Source organism: Tenrec ecaudatus, chromosome 1 (assembly GCF_050624435.1).
Source record: "Tenrec ecaudatus isolate mTenEca1 chromosome 1, mTenEca1.hap1, whole genome shotgun sequence".
In the NCBI taxonomy this organism is placed as follows: domain Eukaryota; kingdom Metazoa; phylum Chordata; class Mammalia; order Afrosoricida; family Tenrecidae; genus Tenrec; species Tenrec ecaudatus.
The window spans coordinates 156,837,622-156,860,058 of record NC_134530.1 but is presented as its reverse complement, the minus strand read 5'-3'; the positions used below and the strand labels follow the sequence as shown (position 1 = coordinate 156,860,058).

Sequence of the window (22,437 nt, the reverse complement as noted above, 5' to 3'; positions counted from 1 at the left end):
CTGTCACTTTTGGGTGTTGAAGGCCTCTCAGCAACAGAAAGCAGGCTAGAGGAGGACAGTCAGCCCAGAGACCTCATGTACAGAATCCAGACAAACCACAGGCTACCTGGTCAGTTCTCTCTCATGACTCTTTCTGGGGCTCCTGTTCCCATACCCTCACCAATACCAGTCTCTCTGGGCTGGCTTGGTGACATTTTCACTTATTTTGGATGGCTTGATTTGGTGAGTGGTGAAAATGAAATCCTCTGGTTTTTCTGAAGTCATATTCACAGACCTCTGGGCGAATGTGGTTTCTTCCAGCTATGGTGCTGAGAAGTGGAGGAAGGGCAGTAGGGAGTCCTCTTGGTCTGGGTCAAGAATCTCACTTCTCAGCCTCTTCCCTGATGAAGCTTGAATCCGGCCCAAGGTGCTGCCCTTTCCCAGAGCTGCCCTGTCTTACCTGTCATCTTCTCTTTGTCCATGGTGCCTGGTGCCTTGTCCTCTATAAAGAAAGCCTGGTCGATTGGAAGAAAGCTAGATGGGTGGGTCGGTGTGTGGGTGTGAGTAAGGAATGAAGGCTGAGGCACTGAAGCCATTAGAAATAGAATTTTATTATTATGCATATTATGCAAAGTAGGACCCTGACAAGCTGCCAGGAGAATTTCCCAAACAAATCATGCATCCCTGTATTACAGGCACCAAATCAAAGTAATACATCCAGAACAATGAAATTCAAATTTAGAAAGCAGAGTTTCTCAGAATACTGCCAGATCCCCAATCCTTCCCAAAATACTCTAGGTCAGCAGCTCTGGATGAGTCATATCTTATTCATGGGCGGCGGAAGTCTGGATCTGATGCTGGGTCATAGTTAAGTCATGGTGTATCTTGACGAAGATGTAGATTGTGAATGCTGGACAGCAGTACTGCTTCTTGGGAAGTAATAACTGATAAAACTGTCAAGGAAGATAAATATATTTCATCAATTAAAAATCAGCTTTATCAAGCTACTGGTTCTCTCGTTTATTGATTACTGAAATGGCCATTTCAGCAGCAGGATGCCATTGCACCATAACACAAGTACTCCCAGGACGGTTATCTGTTACAGGGCGATCAGCACCCTATATACCAAACCCCTTTGATCCTGCTCGACTTTGCATGAGTATGGAAGGTGGCTGCTCGAAGAAGTTTTTATAGTGACTTAAACATCTTACAAATAATCATCCTGATCTAAACCATGCTATTTTCAATCACCTCATGTACATGTAAAAGTTGGGCATTAAGTAAGGAAGACTGAAGAAGAGTTCATGCATTTGAATTGGAGTGTTGACGAAGACTACTGAAAGTACCATGGAGTGCCAAAAGAACAAACATCTGTCTTACAGGTACAGCCATCACACTCCTTCGAGGCAAGGAGGGCGAGACTTCATCTCACGTTCTTTGGACATGTTGTCAGGAGACGAGTCCCTGGAAAAGGACAGTGAAAAAGAGGAAAGCCCTGGATGAGACGGACCGACACAGTGGCTGCAACAAGGGACTCAGTGATTGTCAGGATGTCGCAGGACCACGTGGAGTTTCATTCTGTTATACACAGGGTCATTATGAATCGGAAATGCTGGATGGCCCCTAACAAGAACAGCAACAAAGAAGTTAGAATAGAATGTCAAAGTGAAGAGGTGAAGAGCATGGTAGGAGAGGACTTGGCCTTGGATTAAATACCAATACCACAAACCGCCCTGTTGGCATCGTAGGTTATGTGTTAGGCTGCTAACCTCAAGGTCAGCAGTTCAAACTCGCCCGCCGCTCCTTGGGAGAAAGATGAGGTTGTCTGCTGCTATCAAAATCAACAGCCTCAGAGACTCAGGGGAAGCTCTACCCTGTCCTACAGGATTGCTATGAGTCAGACTGGACTCAATGGCAGAAAGAGCCCACAAAATGCAACCCACTTCCCCTCCAGCTGGGGTGGGACAGCGCACACCACAGACACAACAAAAGGATACATGTATGTTGGGATGCCTTTGGCAGCCAAATGTTTCCGAATAAGTCGCTCAGTACCATACCAGTTAAAACCTTTGGTGGCATGTCCAATGCGTGGAAGGTGCACACTTGCTATTGAAAGAAAAGACAGTAGAAGGTGATGATGTCTTCGTCAGGAGCTGATTGATGGGTATAAACTATACATAAGCAGGTACTCTGTACTCCCAGAGTCACTACGTGCCTGCCAATGGACAAAATATGGGTAGTCGTGGACACTCCCACCCAAAATATCCAAGTACAATTGTCAAAAACACCCTGGGAAGGGGCTATAATAGGAAAATAAGAAGTAATTCTGTGGGGCACAAGGACCCATGGGAAGTGAGTCTAAATACTATGGAGAAAGCATATGGTCAAAATTAAGAGATATTAAAATGCTCAAAGATTCTTTAATAGTTGGCCAACGCTAATACATACTGGGATGGGATTGGAAACAAAATTAAACTTGCTGGGTTTGGGCACAGAACTATCTGCTAGCTAGACTGTGGCTCCCCAAGAGGGGATGTCATGAACAACAGCTCCCAACACCATATGCCCAGCTTCCTTCATCTCGAAACGTCTGCTTCCTCATCTGTAAAATCATGATGCAAATACTCTATAGTCGACGGGGATGGTGGATAAGGAAGCGAGCTGAGAAGGAACGGCCTACGAAATGAAAATGGCTGGGGTGTGTACTTCTACCACTTCTTATGTACTCAGTGGGATCCTGACATGACTCACCACCCTTCAGGCATCCGCGTTGGGTGTCGGTGCACAAGACCGAAGCAAGAATGCACCTGTTCCTGAGCACAGAGGGGTGAGCTTACCTTTCTTCTTCTTTGCTGCTGAAAATATCTTCTTTAGGCCTTCTTCCAGGGCTGCCATCTTAATGCCCGACAGGACATTGGAGCGATCACGGTGCTGAGCCACAATCAAGGCCAACTAAGGAGAATGGTGGACATGACTTTCAGTAGCTACATGCCAACTAGGTGACCTGTCATCAAGGGTAAGCAGTCCCTCACAGCACTGCCCTCTGTGGGTCCCCGTGGGTTGAGTTCCACCTACTTTGGGTGTTCTAGCTGAAAAAGCATGTCCTACCACTTGTAAGACTTCATACCCCATCATAACGCTTGTATCTTATTCTGTGTTAATTTTGCATAGGTTGACCTGTCTCTCTTTAAGATAACATTAAAACTAGAGGTCAAAATAAACTGGGTTTTCAAATGCTCTCAAAGGTCGAACAGTGTTTTTCCAGAGTCTTAGAAACAGATCAATTTTAAAGGTATTCTACTCCAGCCCTCTGGCTAATGTGTGTCAGCAGCTCCCGAGCCCCATGTAAGCAGGCATTCAGCCTCTGCTCAAACAATTTCCAGGAAGGAAAAATGCCAATATTACCTCCTGTCCTAGTGGAGTAATGGGTTAAACATTGAACTGCTAACCACAAGGTCAGTGGTTCAAACACACCAGCGAAGCCATGGAAGAAAGAGGCAGTCTGCTCTGGTAAAGAGCTAGAGCCTTGGAAGCCTCAGGAGCAGGTCTACTCTGACCTATAGCGTGTCACTGGGAGTGGAATCGACTGGAGCCCAGTGGGTGGATTTCTGGTGGGGTTAGCCTCTGTGGGGAACAGCACACCAAGGACCAGGGAGCTTCAGGGACTGTCGTCTCTATAGGCACCCAGCAGACATGGTGCTCCACTCAGCGGCGTTTTCCTGGAGTCACCAGATTCTGAGCTGAGGCACAGAGAGGCACGATACCACACTCAAGGCTACTGCATTTTGGAAATTACTGAGTATCAATAAGAAATGACCTTCTGAGCCACGCAGGCCACCAACCTCAAGAGAACGACCCTCTCTTTCAGTCTATTTTCCAAATTTCTTTCCAAAGAAGTAACATTTAGCTCAGATTTTGAATATGAATTCAGCCTTCAAGAACGCCGAGTAGGTGTATTAAATAAAGGTCATGACCGGAATCCAAAGGACAGGCAAGTGGGAGATTCGTTAGATGTGGAGAGAGAATTCCCAGGGGCAGAGGTAACATGGATGTAGACCGCCCTGCTTCTGGCTGGCTAGATTCCATGACCGTGCACAGCACGTGCCATGTAAGAGCTGATCAGGCTCAGTTCTGAGTCCCAGGCCCTTCTTCAGTGTGTGCTCACTGAGTGTTTTCTATGAGCCGGTACTGCACCACAGCTTGAGGATCAAAAGGAAGAGCGAGTGTCTGCCAGGAGAGGGATGCACAGCCTAGATGACAGAGGGAACAGGAAGCAGAGGACCGTGCTCCAGGGACTGGGATGGGTGCAGGCAAGCCCAATGTCAGAGGCCAGTGTGGCCCGAGAGGTTTCCTGAGAATGGGAGATGAGCCAACTTCAGTTTGTATAAAAGATCTGCTTTTCAACTTACCAAATCTTGCCCTTTGTTTCTTGACTCCTTATCATCGATAGGAAATAGCAGGACACCTCCCAAACTCAAGTCTGAGGGAACATGAAAAGGACAAGAGAAAGAACATTCTGGTCTCCAAAGGCTGAGGCCTCTGAAAATAACCATGCAGTATCCTCATTCCTTGCCTTTTCCGAATCCAATCGACATTCAAAGCCCAACCTTCCTCTCTTCATTATCTTTCACAGCCTCTTCTCCCTCCCTTCACCAGCTGGCCCGCCGCCTCAAAACATTACCCCAGCAAAGCCTCCCTGCAGGCACAGCAAGAGGTATGGACCAAGACCGGAGGAGTCCAGGGGCTGGGAGGGCATGGAGAGCCTGGCATTCCTTCGGAAGCTTCATGTTTGCCTTACATCATCCAGCTATTGTATTCTACTGCTTCTACTGCTTCGCTTCCCATCCCCATCAGAATCAAATCTACCTGATGCTCCAGGGAAATGTGCTCGTTTAATTACAGGGTACTGCACAGCAGTGTGAACCTTTCGTCCTTTCCATCCACTCGGAACACCCCAATCTTCGAAGTCATCCTACAATACTGCCTCTGCTATTGCATCCTTCTGCTTCAAATCGCCAAATGGCTAACCAGTCCTCGCAGGCTCAGAAAGACCCTGCTCAGAAGTGCGTCTCCTGGGACACATAAGTATCGCCTTCCGTGATGCGGTCTAAGCCTCACCTTCACAATCCCACTCTCCACCATTGCTCACCCTACACACAGTGACCGTGTCGTGGCCTGGGTCACCCAAGACCCACATGCAGCGATGACAGCGTGGTGCTGGCACAAGACACACAGTTAGGTGGCCCTTGCCAGTTCTCTTCACCAATTGGAAACCTAAACCATCTTTCCACGTTGTTGTTAGGTGCCATTGATGAGTCATTTCCAACCCACAGCCACCCTAGGTTCAACAGAACCCACAGCACGAAACCTGGCGCCGTTCTGCCCTGCCCCCAGGTGTGGCAGCCACCGTGTCAATCCATCTTGTCCAGGGCCTTCTGCTGCTTCGCTGCCCCTCCACTTTGCCAAGCACGATGACCTGCTCCAGGAACGTGCCCACATGATTTTCACCACCTTCAAGAATCTGTCTCCAGTAATTCTATCCCCAATGACTGCAGTACCCTCCTAACCTATGACAGCAGCTTCTGCCACACCCAATCTCAATCTCCCCTAGAGGAGGGTCCGTGCTCCATGGGTTCTGTACTCACCATTGACACCTCCATTCTGCGCAGCCAGGCTACAGTTCTCACAGACCGTTCAAAGTGTTCTGAGGCCACACGATCCCCTCAAGCCAACTCCAAAAGCGGTGCCCCCAGCTCACCCCTTCCCTTTGGAGTCCTACAGCTCAGCCCGCTTTGCCTCCTCATCACCTTCTCCAACCTTGCTCTTCACATTAACCATGTTCTCAAGCGTCTTGCATTTTCTAGGCAATTCCTCCCTTCCCACTCCCATTCTTGCCTCTGTGCAGAGTTCTTCCCCGTTTGTTCTCCACCCTCTCATTTCTCTGGTTTCAAGCACGGACCCCAAACAGACTCCAGCCTGCATCTAAAGTTCTGCCCTCTCCTGGGCTCGCTGTTTCTCCAACTGCCCATCAATTTCTAGATCTCAGTTAATGATCTCAAATTGGAACTTGTTTCACCACAAGGACTATCTCCTCCAATCTTTACATCCTTTTCCACCCCAGGAAACTGGTCTGAAGATGCAGGAAAAACTAATCTCAAAAAAATCTGCAGGATCAGGGTCCTTTAGTCTCCCAGGAAATCACCACACAACAGTTTCACTCCTCTTGATACTTTCTTTGTGCGGGAGAAAGATGGGGCTTTCAACCCTTGGAAAGAGGGGCTGTCTGGGAAACCCATGGGGGCAGTTCTACCCTGTCCTGTAGGGTCGCCAGGAGTCAGCATCCCCTCCGTGGCAGTGAGTGACCTTTCCCCTTCTCTGCCTTTTATAGCAGCGTCCCTGGTCTCCAGGGAATGCTGAGCCCCAGACAGCACTAACTTCCTCAGACTGCCTCCTTCCCCTCAGCACCTCACCAAGCTCTTGTTAGCATTCTACTGCATGCAGAGTGCGATTGCTCCATCACAGGTCTTTGACATTTTCTGGGATGGGGTGAGTTGGGCAAACAATGGCACCATCTTCAGACTGACATTTTCCAAAATATTTGCACACTCATTATTTTGAGTCTAATCCCATGAGATGGGCAGAACAAGAATTATTCATGAATTGGAGATGAGAAACCAAAGCACTGAAATTGATGGGCAGTTGGAGAAACAGCGAGCGGGAAAGGAAGGAATTGTCCAGAAAATGCAAGACGCTTGTTAAGGTGGTTAATGTGAAGAGCGAGGTTGGAGAAGGTGATGAGGAGGCAAAGTGGGCTGAGCTGTGGGACTCCAAAGGGAAGGGGTGAGCTGGGGCGACGCTGTTGGATTTGGCTTGAGGGGGGGTCATGTGGCCTCAGAACACTCTGAACACTTCTATGAGGACTAAAGCCTCAAGGTCACATTGCAATGAGCTGCGGACAGGATTCACCCCAAACCAGCTCTTGCAACTGACTCATTATCCAACAGGATACCTGTCTCTCGAGTCCTCTCCTTTCTTATTCTAACCTAACGCTCCCCTCTGCTATGCTTTGTACCTTTCATCTTCCCAGCCAACTCATATATTTTTCTTGGCTCCGCTGATCGTGTTTCCAGAGCTGTGAATAAACCACCTCGGCCCCAGCGGCCAGAGTCATCTGGAGAAGAAAGAGAAAATTCTCATCTGTTGGGAGTGAAGCCCAGACCATCATCAAACAAACAAACAAAAATTCCAGAAAACAAAAGCAAAAACATTTCAAATATGCTTGTGGTAAGAATGACTTCTCACAGGGAAGAGAAAATATCTGCTCTAATAATTTCATGGCTTAGACTTTTAGGAAAAAGCACCCGGTCATTCTAACAGAAAGCAACCTTCAAAACAAGTCCATCTGTGGCACATCTGCAATCCTGGGAGACGGAGACGGGAGGATGGAGAGCAGATGGACACAGCACAAAGCGAGTAGGCGCAAGCACTGGAAACGCAACAGGATCCAAGTCCATTTCATCGGAGAAGGGAGGGCTTGGTGACTCGTGACTCGCTCAGGCAGGTCCTGACGTAGCTGGGCGGACTTGTCTTTTTTTGCTATCCGCTCTTTCCACCACACTGTGAATACTGGTCAGCAAGCGCTACGTGGAGGGCACTGCTCTAGGAGCCAAAGATACAGCAGTGAACTGGCAGACCCTCCTCTCATGAAGCCTCTTTTCCAGTGCAGAGCGCCGGGGCCAGAATGCACTGTCGGTGATGCTGCACACAATACGCAGAGGGCGACAGTGAGGAGAGTCCCAGAGGGACTCGTGGCACCTGTTCTGCATAAGTCTGTAAGGAAGCCCTCTCTGAGAGGCAGACGTTTGGAAAGACAACTGACCGACGTTGCTGTCTGGGGGAAGAGGGCTCCAGGCAGAAGTAGCAAAAAGTGCAAAGGTCCCCAGGTGAAAAAACAAGCTTGACATTCTGCTTGTTTTCAAAGGAGTTGCCTCATTTCATATACCTAAAAGCCTTGAGTGGAGAGTAAGGCAGATTTCATTCCATTTACAATAAAGATGTTGAGGCCCAAGGAGGTTAATCAGAGAGTCAAGAAACAAACCCCTCTCCCCTGATGGTGAACTTCAAGCTCTCTGTCCGCATGGGGACCGTCACCTGGGTCCGGAATCTGCCCGTCCAGTCTGAGGCAGCCCTGTGCCCCGTAGCCCTCCACGTACCTATGCAGTGAACGATGAATGCGTCCTCATCCCCAGCTTGAGGGTGGGTGACATCCCCACTAACGTACTTGATGGAGGTGAGCTCTGGGTCTTGGTAATCCAGCTCAGCAGAGACCTCGTCCTCCCCCTCCTCGGGGCTCTCAGGCTCGCTCTCCTCCAGAGGCAGGCAGGGCGACTGGTAATTGCTGGACTCCCACCAGGCCATCCTTCAGCAGGCCAGACAGAAAAGGGAATTAACCGGGCTGATTACCATTTCCCCTCGGAGCACGTTTGTGCTGCTATTCACAAACACAAAATGCCAAGTGGAAATGCAATTAGAAACTCGCCCTGGTGGCAGACTCCAATGTATCTGTAAACAAACAAGAAGCCTTGCGGATGCGCCCGACTGCCTTGTGGCTACACTTCAACAGGGCAGAGAAGCCACTCCAGGGCCCTGTTTTCAAGAACATACTACAAGGGGTTGTTTGGGTAAAAGGTCTTTTGTCAGGCAGCAACTGTGTGAAGTCCTAAACATTTCCTACTGCGATAGAATGAATCTTCTCTGCCTCACACATGCAGGATTTTCCACACTTGACTCAAACATTAAGGTTAAAGATTAATCTTTTTTTTTTCTTCTCTCTTCTTTTTCTGAAGTATCCTATTGCCAACAAGGGAGCCCTGGTGGAACAGTGGTGACAAGCTGGGTTGCTAACTGGAAGGTCAGCAGTTCAAAGCCACCAGCCCACTCCCAGGGAGACAGCCGGGGCTTTTCTACCCCTGCAAAGGGTTTCAGTCTCAGAAGCTCACAGGGGCAGGCCTCTACAGGGTCACTATGAGCTGGTAAATGACTCGATGGCAGGGATTTGGTTTTGGTTTTATTGCCAATGGGACTACAGGCATGACAGACATTTCTGTCATTTAAAGAACTGACGAACCGTAGACTCACATGATAGTGAGGCTTCTGCCAGCTGTGCCCGCAGCTTGACCAAGAAATGAGACAGACATACTTTTTCTTACGGTCGGCTTCTTCCTTCTGCCTCTGTTTCTCCTCTAGCAGTCTCTTTCTCTTGGCTGCCGCCTCTTGTCTCTTCTTCCTTCTGTGCTCAAGCTCTTCCGGGGTGAGGGCATGCTTCCTCTTGGTGGACCCCATCACCAGGCCCGGGACAACCGCCTGTAGGAAGAGCAAGAGCCATCACTTAAAAGGTCAGGGTCCACCGCTCCCTCAGGGCTTTCGGTTCACCCCCAGAGTCCACACTGTACACCACCCTAAGCAGCACCCTTAACATCTTATAAAGCAGTGGTTCTCAACCTTCCTAATGCCACAGCCCTTTAATATAGTTCCTCATGTTGCGGGGACCCCATATGTGGGCGTATCTGATGTGGGTGGACCTGCCTGAAGAAGGATAGAGAAGCAGTGTCTCGGTTCCTAAAACCATCGGAAATATGGTCTTAGGAGACCCCTGTGATAGGGTTGACTCCCCAGGGGGTCACGACCCACAGGTTGAGAACCACTGTTATAAAGCCTCATTTCTCCATGGTGCCCCGTGTGGGGGAAGTGGTGGCAAAGACAGCTTGCTGCTCTGTCCAGATCATACATCGCACAGGCCTGCTGACCTCAACCAGAGCACTTGCCAAGCACGGGGCAGCAGTCTGTCATTTTGACTCACTTCACCAGGAATTAGGAACTACAGAAATGTCAAAGCTTTTTTTCTGGATGGAAAGCACACCTTCCGGGATGCCATGTTAAGTTGGACCATTTCCCATGGAACTCTTCCTACAATGCATGTCTGTCAACATCATTATCATCTTAATACAGCTAGCAGTTAGGGAACACACATTCTGTGTCGGGCTATGCAAGTTACACGTATCCTTTACAGCTGTCACCTTGCCTTGAGTTAAAAACAGAACAAGCCTACAACCCTGCTGTATCAGGTTGATCCTAACTTTTCCCGGCCCTTTAAGAGAGAGGAGACTGCCCCACTTCCAAATCTTCCAGGGCTACGCATGTCCCAGGGAGCAGACTGCCACATCTTTCTCCCCAAAAGAAGCCGGTAGGGTTGCATGGACCTGTTGGCCATGGAACGCTTTAAGCACCGTGCCACCAGGCCCCACAGGGTCAGGAATGACAGCAGCAGCAGAGTGCAGTGTTTTCGTGTAATGTGGCGACTCCCTCAGAAGTGGCTTCGACAGGAAAGGCTGCTTTCGTTGGCATTGAGTAGTAAATGCACTCACCTTGCAATGGTTTCATGCCAACTTTCCATACAGTTTTTCAACTTAAAAAAAAAAAATCACCACACTGGTGGCATGTAGTCAATTCCAACTCATAGCAACACCATAGGGCAGAGTGGGACTGCTCCCGGGGCTACCCATCTTTATGGAGCAGACAGCCTCATTTTTCCCCCAGAGCAGCTGATGGGCTTGAATCTCTGACCTTGTGGTTAACAGGCCGACAAGTAACACACTGGGCCAGCAGGTTTCCTGAGAGTAGGGTACAGTTACTTACACTAACCCACTCACAGGCGTATTTCTTAACATAGCACGCTAGACCTCTTCTTGCTTTTCAGGACAACAGTGCATTTGGAAGGATTTCTTTCTTTATAGAAACAGTTCTTACATTGCCTTTATTTCGAAGTGACCGGCCCTCCTGACTAGTTTTCTCCAAAAGCGTTTTCTGAATATTCACCAGTTGCTCAAATGATCTTCTGTCTTCCTTACTAGGTTCTTTGGAGTAATCTTTACCTTCGAATAAGTACATATGGTTTTCTAAGAACACAGAGCACAAAGAGAGAAATGTTAGGTACTAAAGAAAAGTGAATTAAGTATATTCAAAGCATTAACTCAGTTGAACAAGAACTTGCATTCTAACTAGGCTGATAGCTTGTGATGCAGGCACTTAATTTCCAATCCCGCTGAGAGTGATTGCTGCTTCGTGTTCCAAGATTCCAGACAGAACTTATCAAAGAGGGAAGCAGGGCTTAGCCCTTAGGGCCATCTCATGGCCTATGAGTCTCAGGTGAGTTCCTCTAGCCTGCTGATTCTTCCCCCACTCTTCCTCAGCATAAATCTCACTGACATTAAGGACACCTAATAAAAGCCAACCTATTAAAGAGAATACTCTTTTTAAAAATTCCTAGAACAAACTTAATATTCAAACTGTTTATCTTTTCCCCCCCCTGTGATACTAAGGGGAGCAAGTAGGAAATCTAAGAGAAAAATTTTAAGAGATTTTCAATCCTCTTATTAGAGGTCACCAAGCATTCTTCAAGATCTTAACCCCAATCCTGGTATAACAACCTCTACACTTCAGAAAGGAGAAACAGGCTCTGGTGGGGGTTGAGGCGCTCCCCAGTTCCCACTATTCATAAAACAAGGAGTGCATTTTGAAATCTAGAGCGTGAGTGTTCTTTCCAGTATATCAAGGTGTTTATGAATGGATGAAGAGGACGGCAAGCCATAATTATGACAGTCCCAACAATGACAAGAATCTAATCTTGACTAGCACCACAGACGAGCACGTTCACATCTACTGTCAAAACCTGATCTCTGCGGCTGTGTAAAGGAGGAAAGCAGACATGAGGACCATCATTTTACAGGTGAGGAAAGAACATTATAGAGAGTCATGAAGGGCTAAGACTAGGAATCATAGGTAGGTAAAATAATTATTTTGAACTAATGCACATTTAACAGCACATTTTACCACAAGAATGTATTTCATAACATTACCGAAATCAGCTACAAGTATGTTTTCCCACGAGAGTACAAAAGCAAAACATTTTCATTCTCAAGTGATCAATTGCTTCACACTTGTATCCAAATCCAACCAGCTATAATTCTAATTGGCATTTGCTAATTAAATCAGCAGGGGGCTTTCAAAGAAGCTCTCTATCAACAAGTGGAAAAAATAGATGAGAAGTATCAACTATGATCAATAGATACAGTTTGACAACACATGCAACTTCTCAACTTACAAGTGTGCTTTTTAAAAACTCTGGCCCTCAAGACAAAGGAACTGTTCATTTAATTGTGATTAGGGCTGCTTTAATCACCAGACATTTGTATACACTTACGTAATACTACGTGCCCTCTCTTCACAGCGCAGCCAAGAGAAGGGGCAGACCATTGGCCGAGAACCCCCATCTGTGTCCAGCCAGCAGAAGCTTGCACGGAACAGTGACTACACCCATTCATCAAAGGCAACACTCTGACGTTTCATACAATGGGGAAATATTGCCAGGAAATTGAGTTTATATGAACACACAGACATAAGCTTCTTATATGTGTGTGTATGTGTATCACATACACAGAAGAGGGCTTCAAGGAGTTCATGGAAAAATTTAATTATCTTTTAATTCCATTTTCCACATGCTTTTTGAAGCCCCCTTATGTATAATATATGCAGGGGGATGGAGAGAGAAATGTAATTTTCTTTCTGGAAAGCACTAAAAGTTTATTATATCCTAGTAAACATTAATAAGCTAAAAATAATCTAGATGGATGTATGAATGGGTGAAATCTTCACTATTCAACACAATCAAAAACAATAGAAAAATATGACCCCATGAACCATGTGAATCCATTCCTTTTATCTCCTGAAACAAACCACTAAATGGTTGCAAGAGAGTTGGGAGAGAAAACAACAAAGATACATGAGGCAATAGTGAATGAGAAAATGCACTAGCTCTTGAGAAAATGGAAAGTGGAAGGTTGATAACAGATTCGGAAGAGCAGGGCAAGAAAAACACAGGTGCCCAGTCAAGGGGGCAGTTACAGAAATGGAAATCCACCCAGTCCCGTTTCCACCACCCCCCATCCCTCACGCTTAAACTTACAAACAAAAGGCACCAGGGTGAGGAACAGAGAGGAAATCTGCACACCAAATCACATCAGCACCAGGAATATTTAACTCAGTCTGTCTCTACAATTTGAGCAACCAGTTTACCTTAATTCTCACACCCCTTCATTCAAGAACCTGGAGGCAGGGCTGCCCTTTGAAAAGATTTCAAATCCTGACAATTGGGAAGGGTCCTTTCCTGTGAAAGCTGGCTCACCAACAAGTTGTATTTGCATAAGGGCCCAAAAGCCAATCCACCTGCTCATTCCACACCTGCCCACCAGCTTTGCAGCACCTCACCTATACGTGGGACCAGACGGCCAGAGGGCACAAGACAGCCGAGGAAAACGATCAATCAATAAGACAGGAGATTCCAAAACAAACTTTAAAGGAAGCAGCAGCAGGAATTGGGAGAAAATAGATGAAAACAGACACTACACCAGGGGTCCTCAAACTGCGGCCGGGTGTTTCTGCCCCGTTTATTTTTTTTTAAGATATGTGCAGTGTGCATAGGATTTGTTCATAGTTGTTTTTGTAAACTATAGTCCGGCCCTCCAACGGTTTGAGGGACAGTGAACTGGCCCCCTGTTTAAAAACCTTTGAGGGCCCCTGCACTAGAGGAATACTTTTAATACAATACTAGCTTTAAAGTGATAAAACAATATTCTTTAAAGCTGTAATAAATATCCTTAGAGAAGATATTACGCACCTGACACGAGACCAGGATACAGTTCGCACACCAAGAAACAGAAAAGGAGCTGGTGGAGTTCTAAGTGGAGTTCTAAGTGGAGAGCTGTCGATGGAAGCTACAGGCCCTACAGAGTTTCTGCCGCTTCAAAGGACAAAATTGAAGAAAAGTGAAAGGGCAGTATGCTACAGAGTGCCTGCAGCCTACAAATTCCAGACTTTCAGGTAAACAAGGAAAACAAAAGTGCCCGCAGTCCAAGCCACCCAGCATTCCGACTCGAAGACAAGCACCCTACACACTGCAGGTCAGGGAGAGAAAAGGGAGCACCCTACACACTGCAGGTCGGGGAGAGGAAAGGGAGCACCCTGCACACTGCAGGTCAGGGAGAGGAAAGGGAGCACCCTACACACTGCAGGTCAGGGAGAGCAAAGGGAGCACCCTATACACTGCAGGTCAGGGAGAGCAGAGGGAGCACCCTACACACTGCAGGTCCGGGAGAGCAAAGGGAGCACCCTGCACACTGCAGGTCGGGGAGAGCAAAGGGAGCACCCTGCACACTGCAGGTCAGGGAGAGCAAAGGGAGCACCCTACACACTGCAGGTCGGGGAGAGGAAAGGGAGCACCCTACACACAGCAGGTCGGGGAGAGCAAAGGGAGCACCCTGCACACTGCAGGTCGGGGAGAGCAAAGGGAGCACCCTACACACTGCAGGTCAGGGAGAGGAAAGGGAGCACCCTACACACTGCAGGTCGGGGAGAGCAGAGGGAGCACCCTACACACTGCAGGTCAGGGAGAGCAAAGGGAGCACCCTACACACTGCAGGTCAGGGAGAGGAAAGGGAGCACCCTACACACTGCAGGTCGGGGAGAGCAGAGGGAGCACCCTACACACTGCAGGTCAGGGAGAGCAAAGGGAGCACCCTACACACTGCAGGTCGGGGAGAGCAAAGGGAGCACCCTACACACTGCAGGTCAGGGAGAGCAAAGGGAGCACCCTACACACTGCAGGTCGGGGAGAGAAAAGGGAGCACCCTGCACACTGCAGGTCGGGGAGAGCAAAGGGAGCACCCTACACACTGCAGGTCGGGGAGAGCAAAGGGAGCACCCTACACACTGCAGGTCGGGGAGAGCAAAGGGAGCACCCTACACACTGCAGGTCGGGGAGAGCAAAGGGAGCACCCTACTCACTGCAGGTCAGGGAGAGGAAAGGGAGCACCCTGCACACTGCAGGTCGGGGAGAGGAAAGGGAGCACCCTACACACTGCAGGTCAGGGAGAGCAAAGGGAGCACCCTGCACACTGCAGGTCAGGGAGAGGAAAGGGAGCACCCTGCACACTGCAGGTCGGGGGGAGGAAAGGGAGCACCCTACACACTGCAGGTCAGGGAGAGCAAAGGGAGCACCCTGCACACTGCAGGTCGGGGAGAGCAAAGGGAGCACCCTGCACACTGCAGGTCAGGGAGAGCAAAGGGAGCACCCTGCACACTGCAGGTCAGGGAGAGCAAAGGGAGCACCCTACACACTGCAGGTCAGGGAGAGCAAAGGGAGCACCCTGCACACTGCAGGTCGGGGAGAGCAAAGGGAGCACCCTGCACACTGCAGGTCGGGGAGAGCAAAGGGAGCACCCTGCAGGTCAGGGAGAGCAAAGGGAGCACCCTGCACACTGCAGGTCAGGGAGAGCAAAGGGAGCACCCTACACACTGCAGGTCGGGGAGAGCAAAGGGAGCACCCTACACACTGCAGGTCAGGGAGAGCAAAGGGAGCACCCTACACACTGCAGGTCAGGGAGAGGAAAAGGGAGCACCCTGCACACTGCAGGTCAGGGAGAGCAGAGGGAGCACGCTACACACTGCAGGTCAGGGAGAGCAGAGGGAGCATCCTACACACTACAGGTCAGGGAGAGGAAAAGGGAGCACCCTACACACTGCAGGTCAGGGAGAGCAGAGGGAGCATCCTACACACTACAGGTCAGGGAGAGCAAAGGGAGCACCCTGCACACTGCAGGTCGGGGAGAGCAAAGGGAGCACCCTACACACTGCAGGTCAGGGAGAGCAGAGGGAGCACCCTGCACACTGCAGGTCAGGGAGAGCAGAGGGAGCACCCTACACACTGCAGGTCAGGGAGAGGAAAAGGGAGCACCCTACACACTGCAGGTCAGGGAGAGCAAAGGGAGCACCCTACACACTGCAGGTCAGGGAGAGCAGAGGGAGCATCCTACACACTGCAGGTCGGGGAGAGCAAAGGGAGCACCCTACACACTGCAGGTCGGGGAGAGCAAAGGGAGCACCCTACACACTGCAGGTCAGGGAGAGCAAAGGGAGCACCCTGCACACTGCAGGTCGGGGAGAGCAAAGGGAGCACCCTGCACACTGCAGGTCAGGGAGAGGAAAAGGGAGCACCCTACACACTGCAGGTCAGGGAGAGCAAAGGGAGCACCCTACACACTGCAGGTCGGGGAGAGCAAAGGGAGCACCCTACACACTGCAGGTCAGGGAGAGCAAAGGGAGCACCCTACACACTGCAGGTCAGGGAGAGGAAAAGGGAGCACCCTGCACACTGCAGGTCAGGGAGAGCAGAGGGAGCACCCTACACACTGCAGGTCAGGGAGAGGAAAAGGGAGCACCCTACACACTGCAGGTCAGGGAGAGCAAAGGGAGCTCCCTACACACTGCAGGTCGGGGAGAGCAAAGGGAGCACCCTGCACACTGCAGGTCAGGGAGAGGAAAAGGGAGCACCCTACACACTGCAGGTCAGGGAGAGCAAAGGGAGCACCCTACACACTGCAGGTCGGGGAGAGCAAAGGGAGCACCGTACACACTGCAGGTCAGGGAGAGCAAAGGGAGCACCCTACACACTGCAGGTCAGGGAGAGGAAAAGGGAGCACCCTGCACACTGCAGGTCAGGGAGAGCAAAGGGAGCACCCTACACACTGCAGGTCAGGGAGAGGAAAAGGGAGCACCCTGCACACTGCAGGTCGGGGAGAGCAAAGGGAGCACCCTACACACTGCAGGTCGGGGAGAGCAAAGGGAGCACCCTACACACTGCAGGTCGGGGAGAGCAAAGGGAGCACCCTACACACTGCAGGTCAGGGAGAGCAAAGGGAGCACCCTGCACACTGCAGGTCAGGGAGAGCAAAGGGAGCACTCTACACACTGCAGGTCGGGGAGAGGAAAGGGAGCACCCTACACACTGCAGGTCAGGGAGAGCAAAGGGAGCACCCTACACACTGCAGGTCGGGGAGAGGAAAGGGAGCACCCTACACACTGCAGGTCAGGGAGAGCAAAGGGAGCACCCTACACACTGCAGGTCGGGGAGAGCAAAGGGAGCACCCTACACACTGCAGGTCAGGGAGAGGAAAAGGGAGCACCCTACACACTGCAGGTCAGGGAGAGCAAAGGGAGCACCCTACACACTGCAGGTCGGGGAGAGCAAAGGGAGCACCCTACACACTGCAGGTCGGGGAGAGCAAAGGGAGCACCCTACACACTGCAGGTCAGGGAGAGCAAAGGGAGCACCCTACACACTGCAGGTCAGGGAGAGGAAAAGGGAGCACCCTGCACACTGCAGGTCAGGGAGAGCAGAGGGAGCACCCTACACACTGCAGGTCAGGGAGAGGAAAAGGGAGCACCCTACACACTGCAGGTCAGGGAGAGCAAAGGGAGCACCCTACACACTGCAGGTCGGGGAGAGCAAAGGGAGCACCCTGCACACTGCAGGTCAGGGAGAGCAGAGGGAGCACCCTACACACTGCAGGTCAGGGAGAGGAAAAGGGAGCACCCTACACACTGCAGGTCAGGGAGAGCAAAGGGAGCACCCTACACACTGCAGGTCGGGGAGAGCAAAGGGAGCACCCTGCACACTGCAGGTCAGGGAGAGGAAAAGGGAGCACCCTACACACTGCAGGTCAGGGAGAGCAAAGGGAGCACCCTACACACTGCAGGTCGGGGAGAGCAAAGGGAGCACCCTACACACTGCAGGTCAGGGAGAGCAAAGGGAGCACCCTACACACTGCAGGTCAGGGAGAGGAAAAGGGAGCACCCTGCACACTGCAGGTCAGGGAGAGCAAAGGGAGCACCCTACACACTGCAGGTCAGGGAGAGGAAAAGGGAGCACCCTGCACACTGCAGGTCGGGGAGAGCAAAGGGAGCACCCTACACACTGCAGGTCGGGGAGAGCAAAGGGAGCACCCTACACACTGCAGGTCGGGGAGAGCAAAGGGAGCACCCTACACACTGCAGGTCAGGGAGAGCAAAGGGAGCACCCTGCACACTGCAGGTCAGGGAGACAAAGGGAGCACTCTACACACTGCAGGTCGGGGAGAGGAAAGGGAGCACCCTACACACTGCAGGTCAGGGAGAGCAAAGGGAGCACCCTACACACTGCAGGTCGGGGAGAGGAAAGGGAGCACCCTACACACTGCAGGTCAGGGAGAGCAAAGGGAGCACCCTACACACTGCAGGTCGGGGAGAGCAAAGGGAGCACCCTACACACTGCAGGTCGGGGAGAGGAAAGGGAGCACCATGCACACTGCAGGTCGGGGAGAGCAGAGGGAGCACCCTACACACTGCAGGTCAGGGAGAGCAAAGGGAGCACCCTGCACACTGCAGGTCGGGGAGAGCAAAGGGAGCACCCTGCACACTGCAGGTCAGGGAGAGGAAAAGGGAGCACCCTGCACACTGCAGGTCAGGGAGAGCAGAGGGAGCACGCTACACACTGCAGGTCAGGGAGAGCAGAGGGAGCATCCTACACACTACAGGTCAGGGAGAGGAAAAGGGAGCACCCTACACACTGCAGGTCAGGGAGAGCAGAGGGAGCATCCTACACACTACAGGTCAGGGAGAGCAAAGGGAGCACCCTGCACACTGCAGGTCGGGGAGAGCAAAGGGAGCACCCTACACACTGCAGGTCAGGGAGAGCAGAGGGAGCACCCTGCACACTGCAGGTCAGGGAGAGCAGAGGGAGCACCCTACACACTGCAGGTCAGGGAGAGGAAAAGGGAGCACCCTACACACTGCAGGTCAGGGAGAGCAAAGGGAGCACCCTACACACTGCAGGTCAGGGAGAGCAGAGGGAGCATCCTACACACTGCAGGTCGGGGAGAGCAAAGGGAGCACCCTACACACTGCAGGTCGGGGAGAGCAAAGGGAGCACCCTACACACTGCAGGTCAGGGAGAGCAAAGGGAGCACCCTGCACACTGCAGGTCGGGGAGAGCAAAGGGAGCACCCTGCACACTGCAGGTCAGGGAGAGGAAAAGGGAGCACCCTACACACTGCAGGTCAGGGAGAGCAAAGGGAGCACCCTACACACTGCAGGTCGGGGAGAGCAAAGGGAGCACCCTACACACTGCAGGTCAGGGAGAGCAAAGGGAGCACCCTACACACTGCAGGTCAGGGAGAGGAAAAGGGAGCACCCTGCACACTGCAGGTCAGGGAGAGCAGAGGGAGCACCCTACACACTGCAGGTCAGGGAGAGGAAAAGGGAGCACCCTACACACTGCAGGTCAGGGAGAGCAAAGGGAGCTCCCTACACACTGCAGGTCGGGGAGAGCAAAGGGAGCACCCTGCACACTGCAGGTCAGGGAGAGGAAAAGGGAGCACCCTACACACTGCAGGTCAGGGAGAGCAAAGGGAGCACCCTACACACTGCAGGTCGGGGAGAGCAAAGGGAGCACCCTACACACTGCAGGTCAGGGAGAGCAAAGGGAGCACCCTACACACTGCAGGTCAGGGAGAGGAAAAGGGAGCACCCTGCACACTGCAGGTCAGGGAGAGCAAAGGGAGCACCCTACACACTGCAGGTCAGGGAGAGGAAAAGGGAGCACCCTGCACACTGCAGGTCGGGGAGAGCAAAGGGAGCACCCTACACACTGCAGGTCGGGGAGAGCAAAGGGAGCACCCTACACACTGCAGGTCGGGGAGAGCAAAGGGAGCACCCTACACACTGCAGGTCAGGGAGAGCAAAGGGAGCACCCTGCACACTGCAGGTCAGGGAGAGCAAAGGGAGCACTCTACACACTGCAGGTCGGGGAGAGGAAAGGGAGCACCCTACACACTGCAGGTCAGGGAGAGCAAAGGGAGCACCCTACACACTGCAGGTCGGGGAGAGGAAAGGGAGCACCCTACACACTGCAGGTCAGGGAGAGCAAAGGGAGCACCCTACACACTGCAGGTCGGGGAGAGCAAAGGGAGCACCCTACACACTGCAGGTCAGGGAGAGGAAAAGGGAGCACCCTACACACTGCAGGTCAGGGAGAGCAAAGGGAGCACCCTACACACTGCAGGTCGGGGAGAGCAAAGGGAGCACCCTACACACTGCAGGTCGGGGAGAGCAAAGGGAGCACCCTACACACTGCAGGTCAGGGAGAGCAAAGGGAGCACCCTACACACTGCAGGTCAGGGAGAGGAAAAGGGAGCACCCTGCACACTGCAGGTCAGGGAGAGCAGAGGGAGCACCCTACACACTGCAGGTCAGGGAGAGGAAAAGGGAGCACCCTACACACTGCAGGTCAGGGAGAGCAAAGGGAGCACCCTACACACTGCAGGTCGGGGAGAGCAAAGGGAGCACCCTGCACACTGCAGGTCAGGGAGAGCAGAGGGAGCACCCTACACACTGCAGGTCAGGGAGAGGAAAAGGGAGCACCCTACACACTGCAGGTCAGGGAGAGCAAAGGGAGCACCCTACACACTGCAGGTCGGGGAGAGCAAAGGGAGCACCCTGCACACTGCAGGTCAGGGAGAGGAAAAGGGAGCACCCTACACACTGCAGGTCAGGGAGAGCAAAGGGAGCACCCTACACACTGCAGGTCGGGGAGAGCAAAGGGAGCACCCTACACACTGCAGGTCAGGGAGAGCAAAGGGAGCACCCTACACACTGCAGGTCAGGGAGAGGAAAAGGGAGCACCCTGCACACTGCAGGTCGGGGAGAGCAAAGGGAGCACCCTACACACTGCAGGTCGGGGAGAGCAAAGGGAGCACCCTACACACTGCAGGTCGGGGAGAGCAAAGGGAGCACCCTACACACTGCAGGTCAGGGAGAGCAAAGGGAGCACCCTGCACACTGCAGGTCAGGGAGACAAAGGGAGCACTCTACACACTGCAGGTCGGGGAGAGGAAAGGGAGCACCCTACACACTGCAGGTCAGGGAGAGCAAAGGGAGCACCCTACACACTGCAGGTCGGGGAGAGGAAAGGGAGCACCCTACACACTGCAGGTCAGGGAGAGCAAAGGGAGCACCCTACACACTGCAGGTCGGGGAGAGCAAAGGGAGCACCCTACACACTGCAGGTCGGGGAGAGGAAAGGGAGCACCATGCACACTGCAGGTCGGGGAGAGCAGAGGGAGCACCCTACACACTGCAGGTCAGGGAGAGCAAAGGGAGCACCCTGCACACTGCAGGTCGGGGAGAGCAAAGGGAGCACCCTGCACACTGCAGGTCGGGGAGAGCAAAGGGAGCACCCTGCACACTGCAGGTCAGGGAGAGCAAAGGGAGCACCCTACACACTGCAGGTCGGGGAGAGCAAAGGGAGCACCCTGCACACTGCAGGTCAGGGAGAGCAAAGGGAGCACCCTGCACACTGCAGGTCGGGGAGAGCAAAGGGAGCACCCTGCACACTGCAGGTCGGGGAGAGCAAAGGGAGCACCCTACACACTGCAGGTCGGGGAGAGCAAAGGGAGCACCCTACACACTGCAGGTCAGGGAGAGGAAAGGGAGCACCCTGCACACTGCAGGTCGGGGAGAGCAAAGGGAGCACCCTGCACACTGCAGGTCGGGGAGAGCAAAGGGAGCACCCTACACACTGCAGGTCAGGGAGAGCAAAGGGAGCACCCTACACACTGCAGGTCCGGGAGAGGAAAGGGAGCACCCTGCACACTGCAGGTCGGGGAGAGCAAAGGGAGCACCCTACACACTGCAGGTCGGGGAGAGCAAAGGGAGCACCCTGCACACTGCAGGTCAGGGAGAGGAAAGGGAGCACCCTGCACACTGCAGGTCAGGGAGAGCAAAGGGAGCACCCTGCACACTGCAGGTCAGGGAGAGGAAAGGGAGCACCCTACACACTGCAGGTCGGGGAGAGCAAAGGGAGCACCCTACACACTGCAGGTCAGGGAGAGCAAAGGGAGCACCCTACACACTGCAGGTCGGGGAGAGGAAAGGGAGCACCCTACACACTGCAGGTCGGGGAGAGCAAAGGGAGCACCCTACACACTGCAGGTCGGGGAGAGCAAAGGGAGCACCCTACACACTGCAGGTCAGGGAGAGGAAAAGGGAGCACCCTGCACACTGCAGGTCAGGGAGAGGAAAAGGGAGCACCCTGCACACTGCAGGTCGGGGAGAGCAAAGGGAGCACCCTACACACTGCAGGTCAGGGAGAGCAAAGGGAGCACCCTACACACTGCAGGTCGGGGAGAGCAAAGGGAGCACCCTACACACTGCAGGTCAGGGAGAGCAAAGGGAGCACCCTACACACTGCAGGTCGAGGAGAGCAAAGGGAGCACCCTACACACTGCAGGTCGGGGAGAGGAAAGGGAGCACTCTACACACTGCAGGTCGGGGAGAGGAAAAGGGAGCACCCTGCACACTGCAGGTCAGGGAGAGGAAAAGGGAGCACCCTGCACACTGCAGGTCAGGGAGAGGAAAAGGGAGCACCCTACACACTGCAGGTCGGGGAGAGCAAAGGGAGCACCCTGCACACTGCAGGTCAGGGAGAGGAAAGGGAGCACCCTACACACTGCAGGTCAGGGAGAGCAAAGG

General features: G+C 52.4%; 1 protein-coding gene across 1 annotated transcript in view; it reads right to left on the bottom strand.

The window, feature by feature from the left end:
* Window positions 1-570: 570 nt before the first annotated feature.
* The window catches only part of CHD1L (chromodomain helicase DNA binding protein 1 like), a 61,266-nt gene continuing 39,399 nt past the window's right edge, over window positions 571-22,437 (bottom strand). Inside the window, exons 16-23 of the mRNA XM_075560436.1 lie at window positions 10,786-10,934; window positions 9,179-9,342; window positions 8,193-8,398; window positions 7,052-7,150; window positions 4,389-4,459; window positions 2,817-2,931; window positions 1,977-2,085; window positions 571-923 (exon numbers count right to left, since the gene is read on the bottom strand). Coding sequence (XP_075416551.1) covers window positions 848-923; window positions 1,977-2,085; window positions 2,817-2,931; window positions 4,389-4,459; window positions 7,052-7,150; window positions 8,193-8,398; window positions 9,179-9,342; window positions 10,786-10,934 — 989 coding nt within the window. The 3' untranslated portion in view covers window positions 571-847. The remainder of the gene's footprint in view (window positions 924-1,976; window positions 2,086-2,816; window positions 2,932-4,388; window positions 4,460-7,051; window positions 7,151-8,192; window positions 8,399-9,178; window positions 9,343-10,785; window positions 10,935-22,437) is intronic.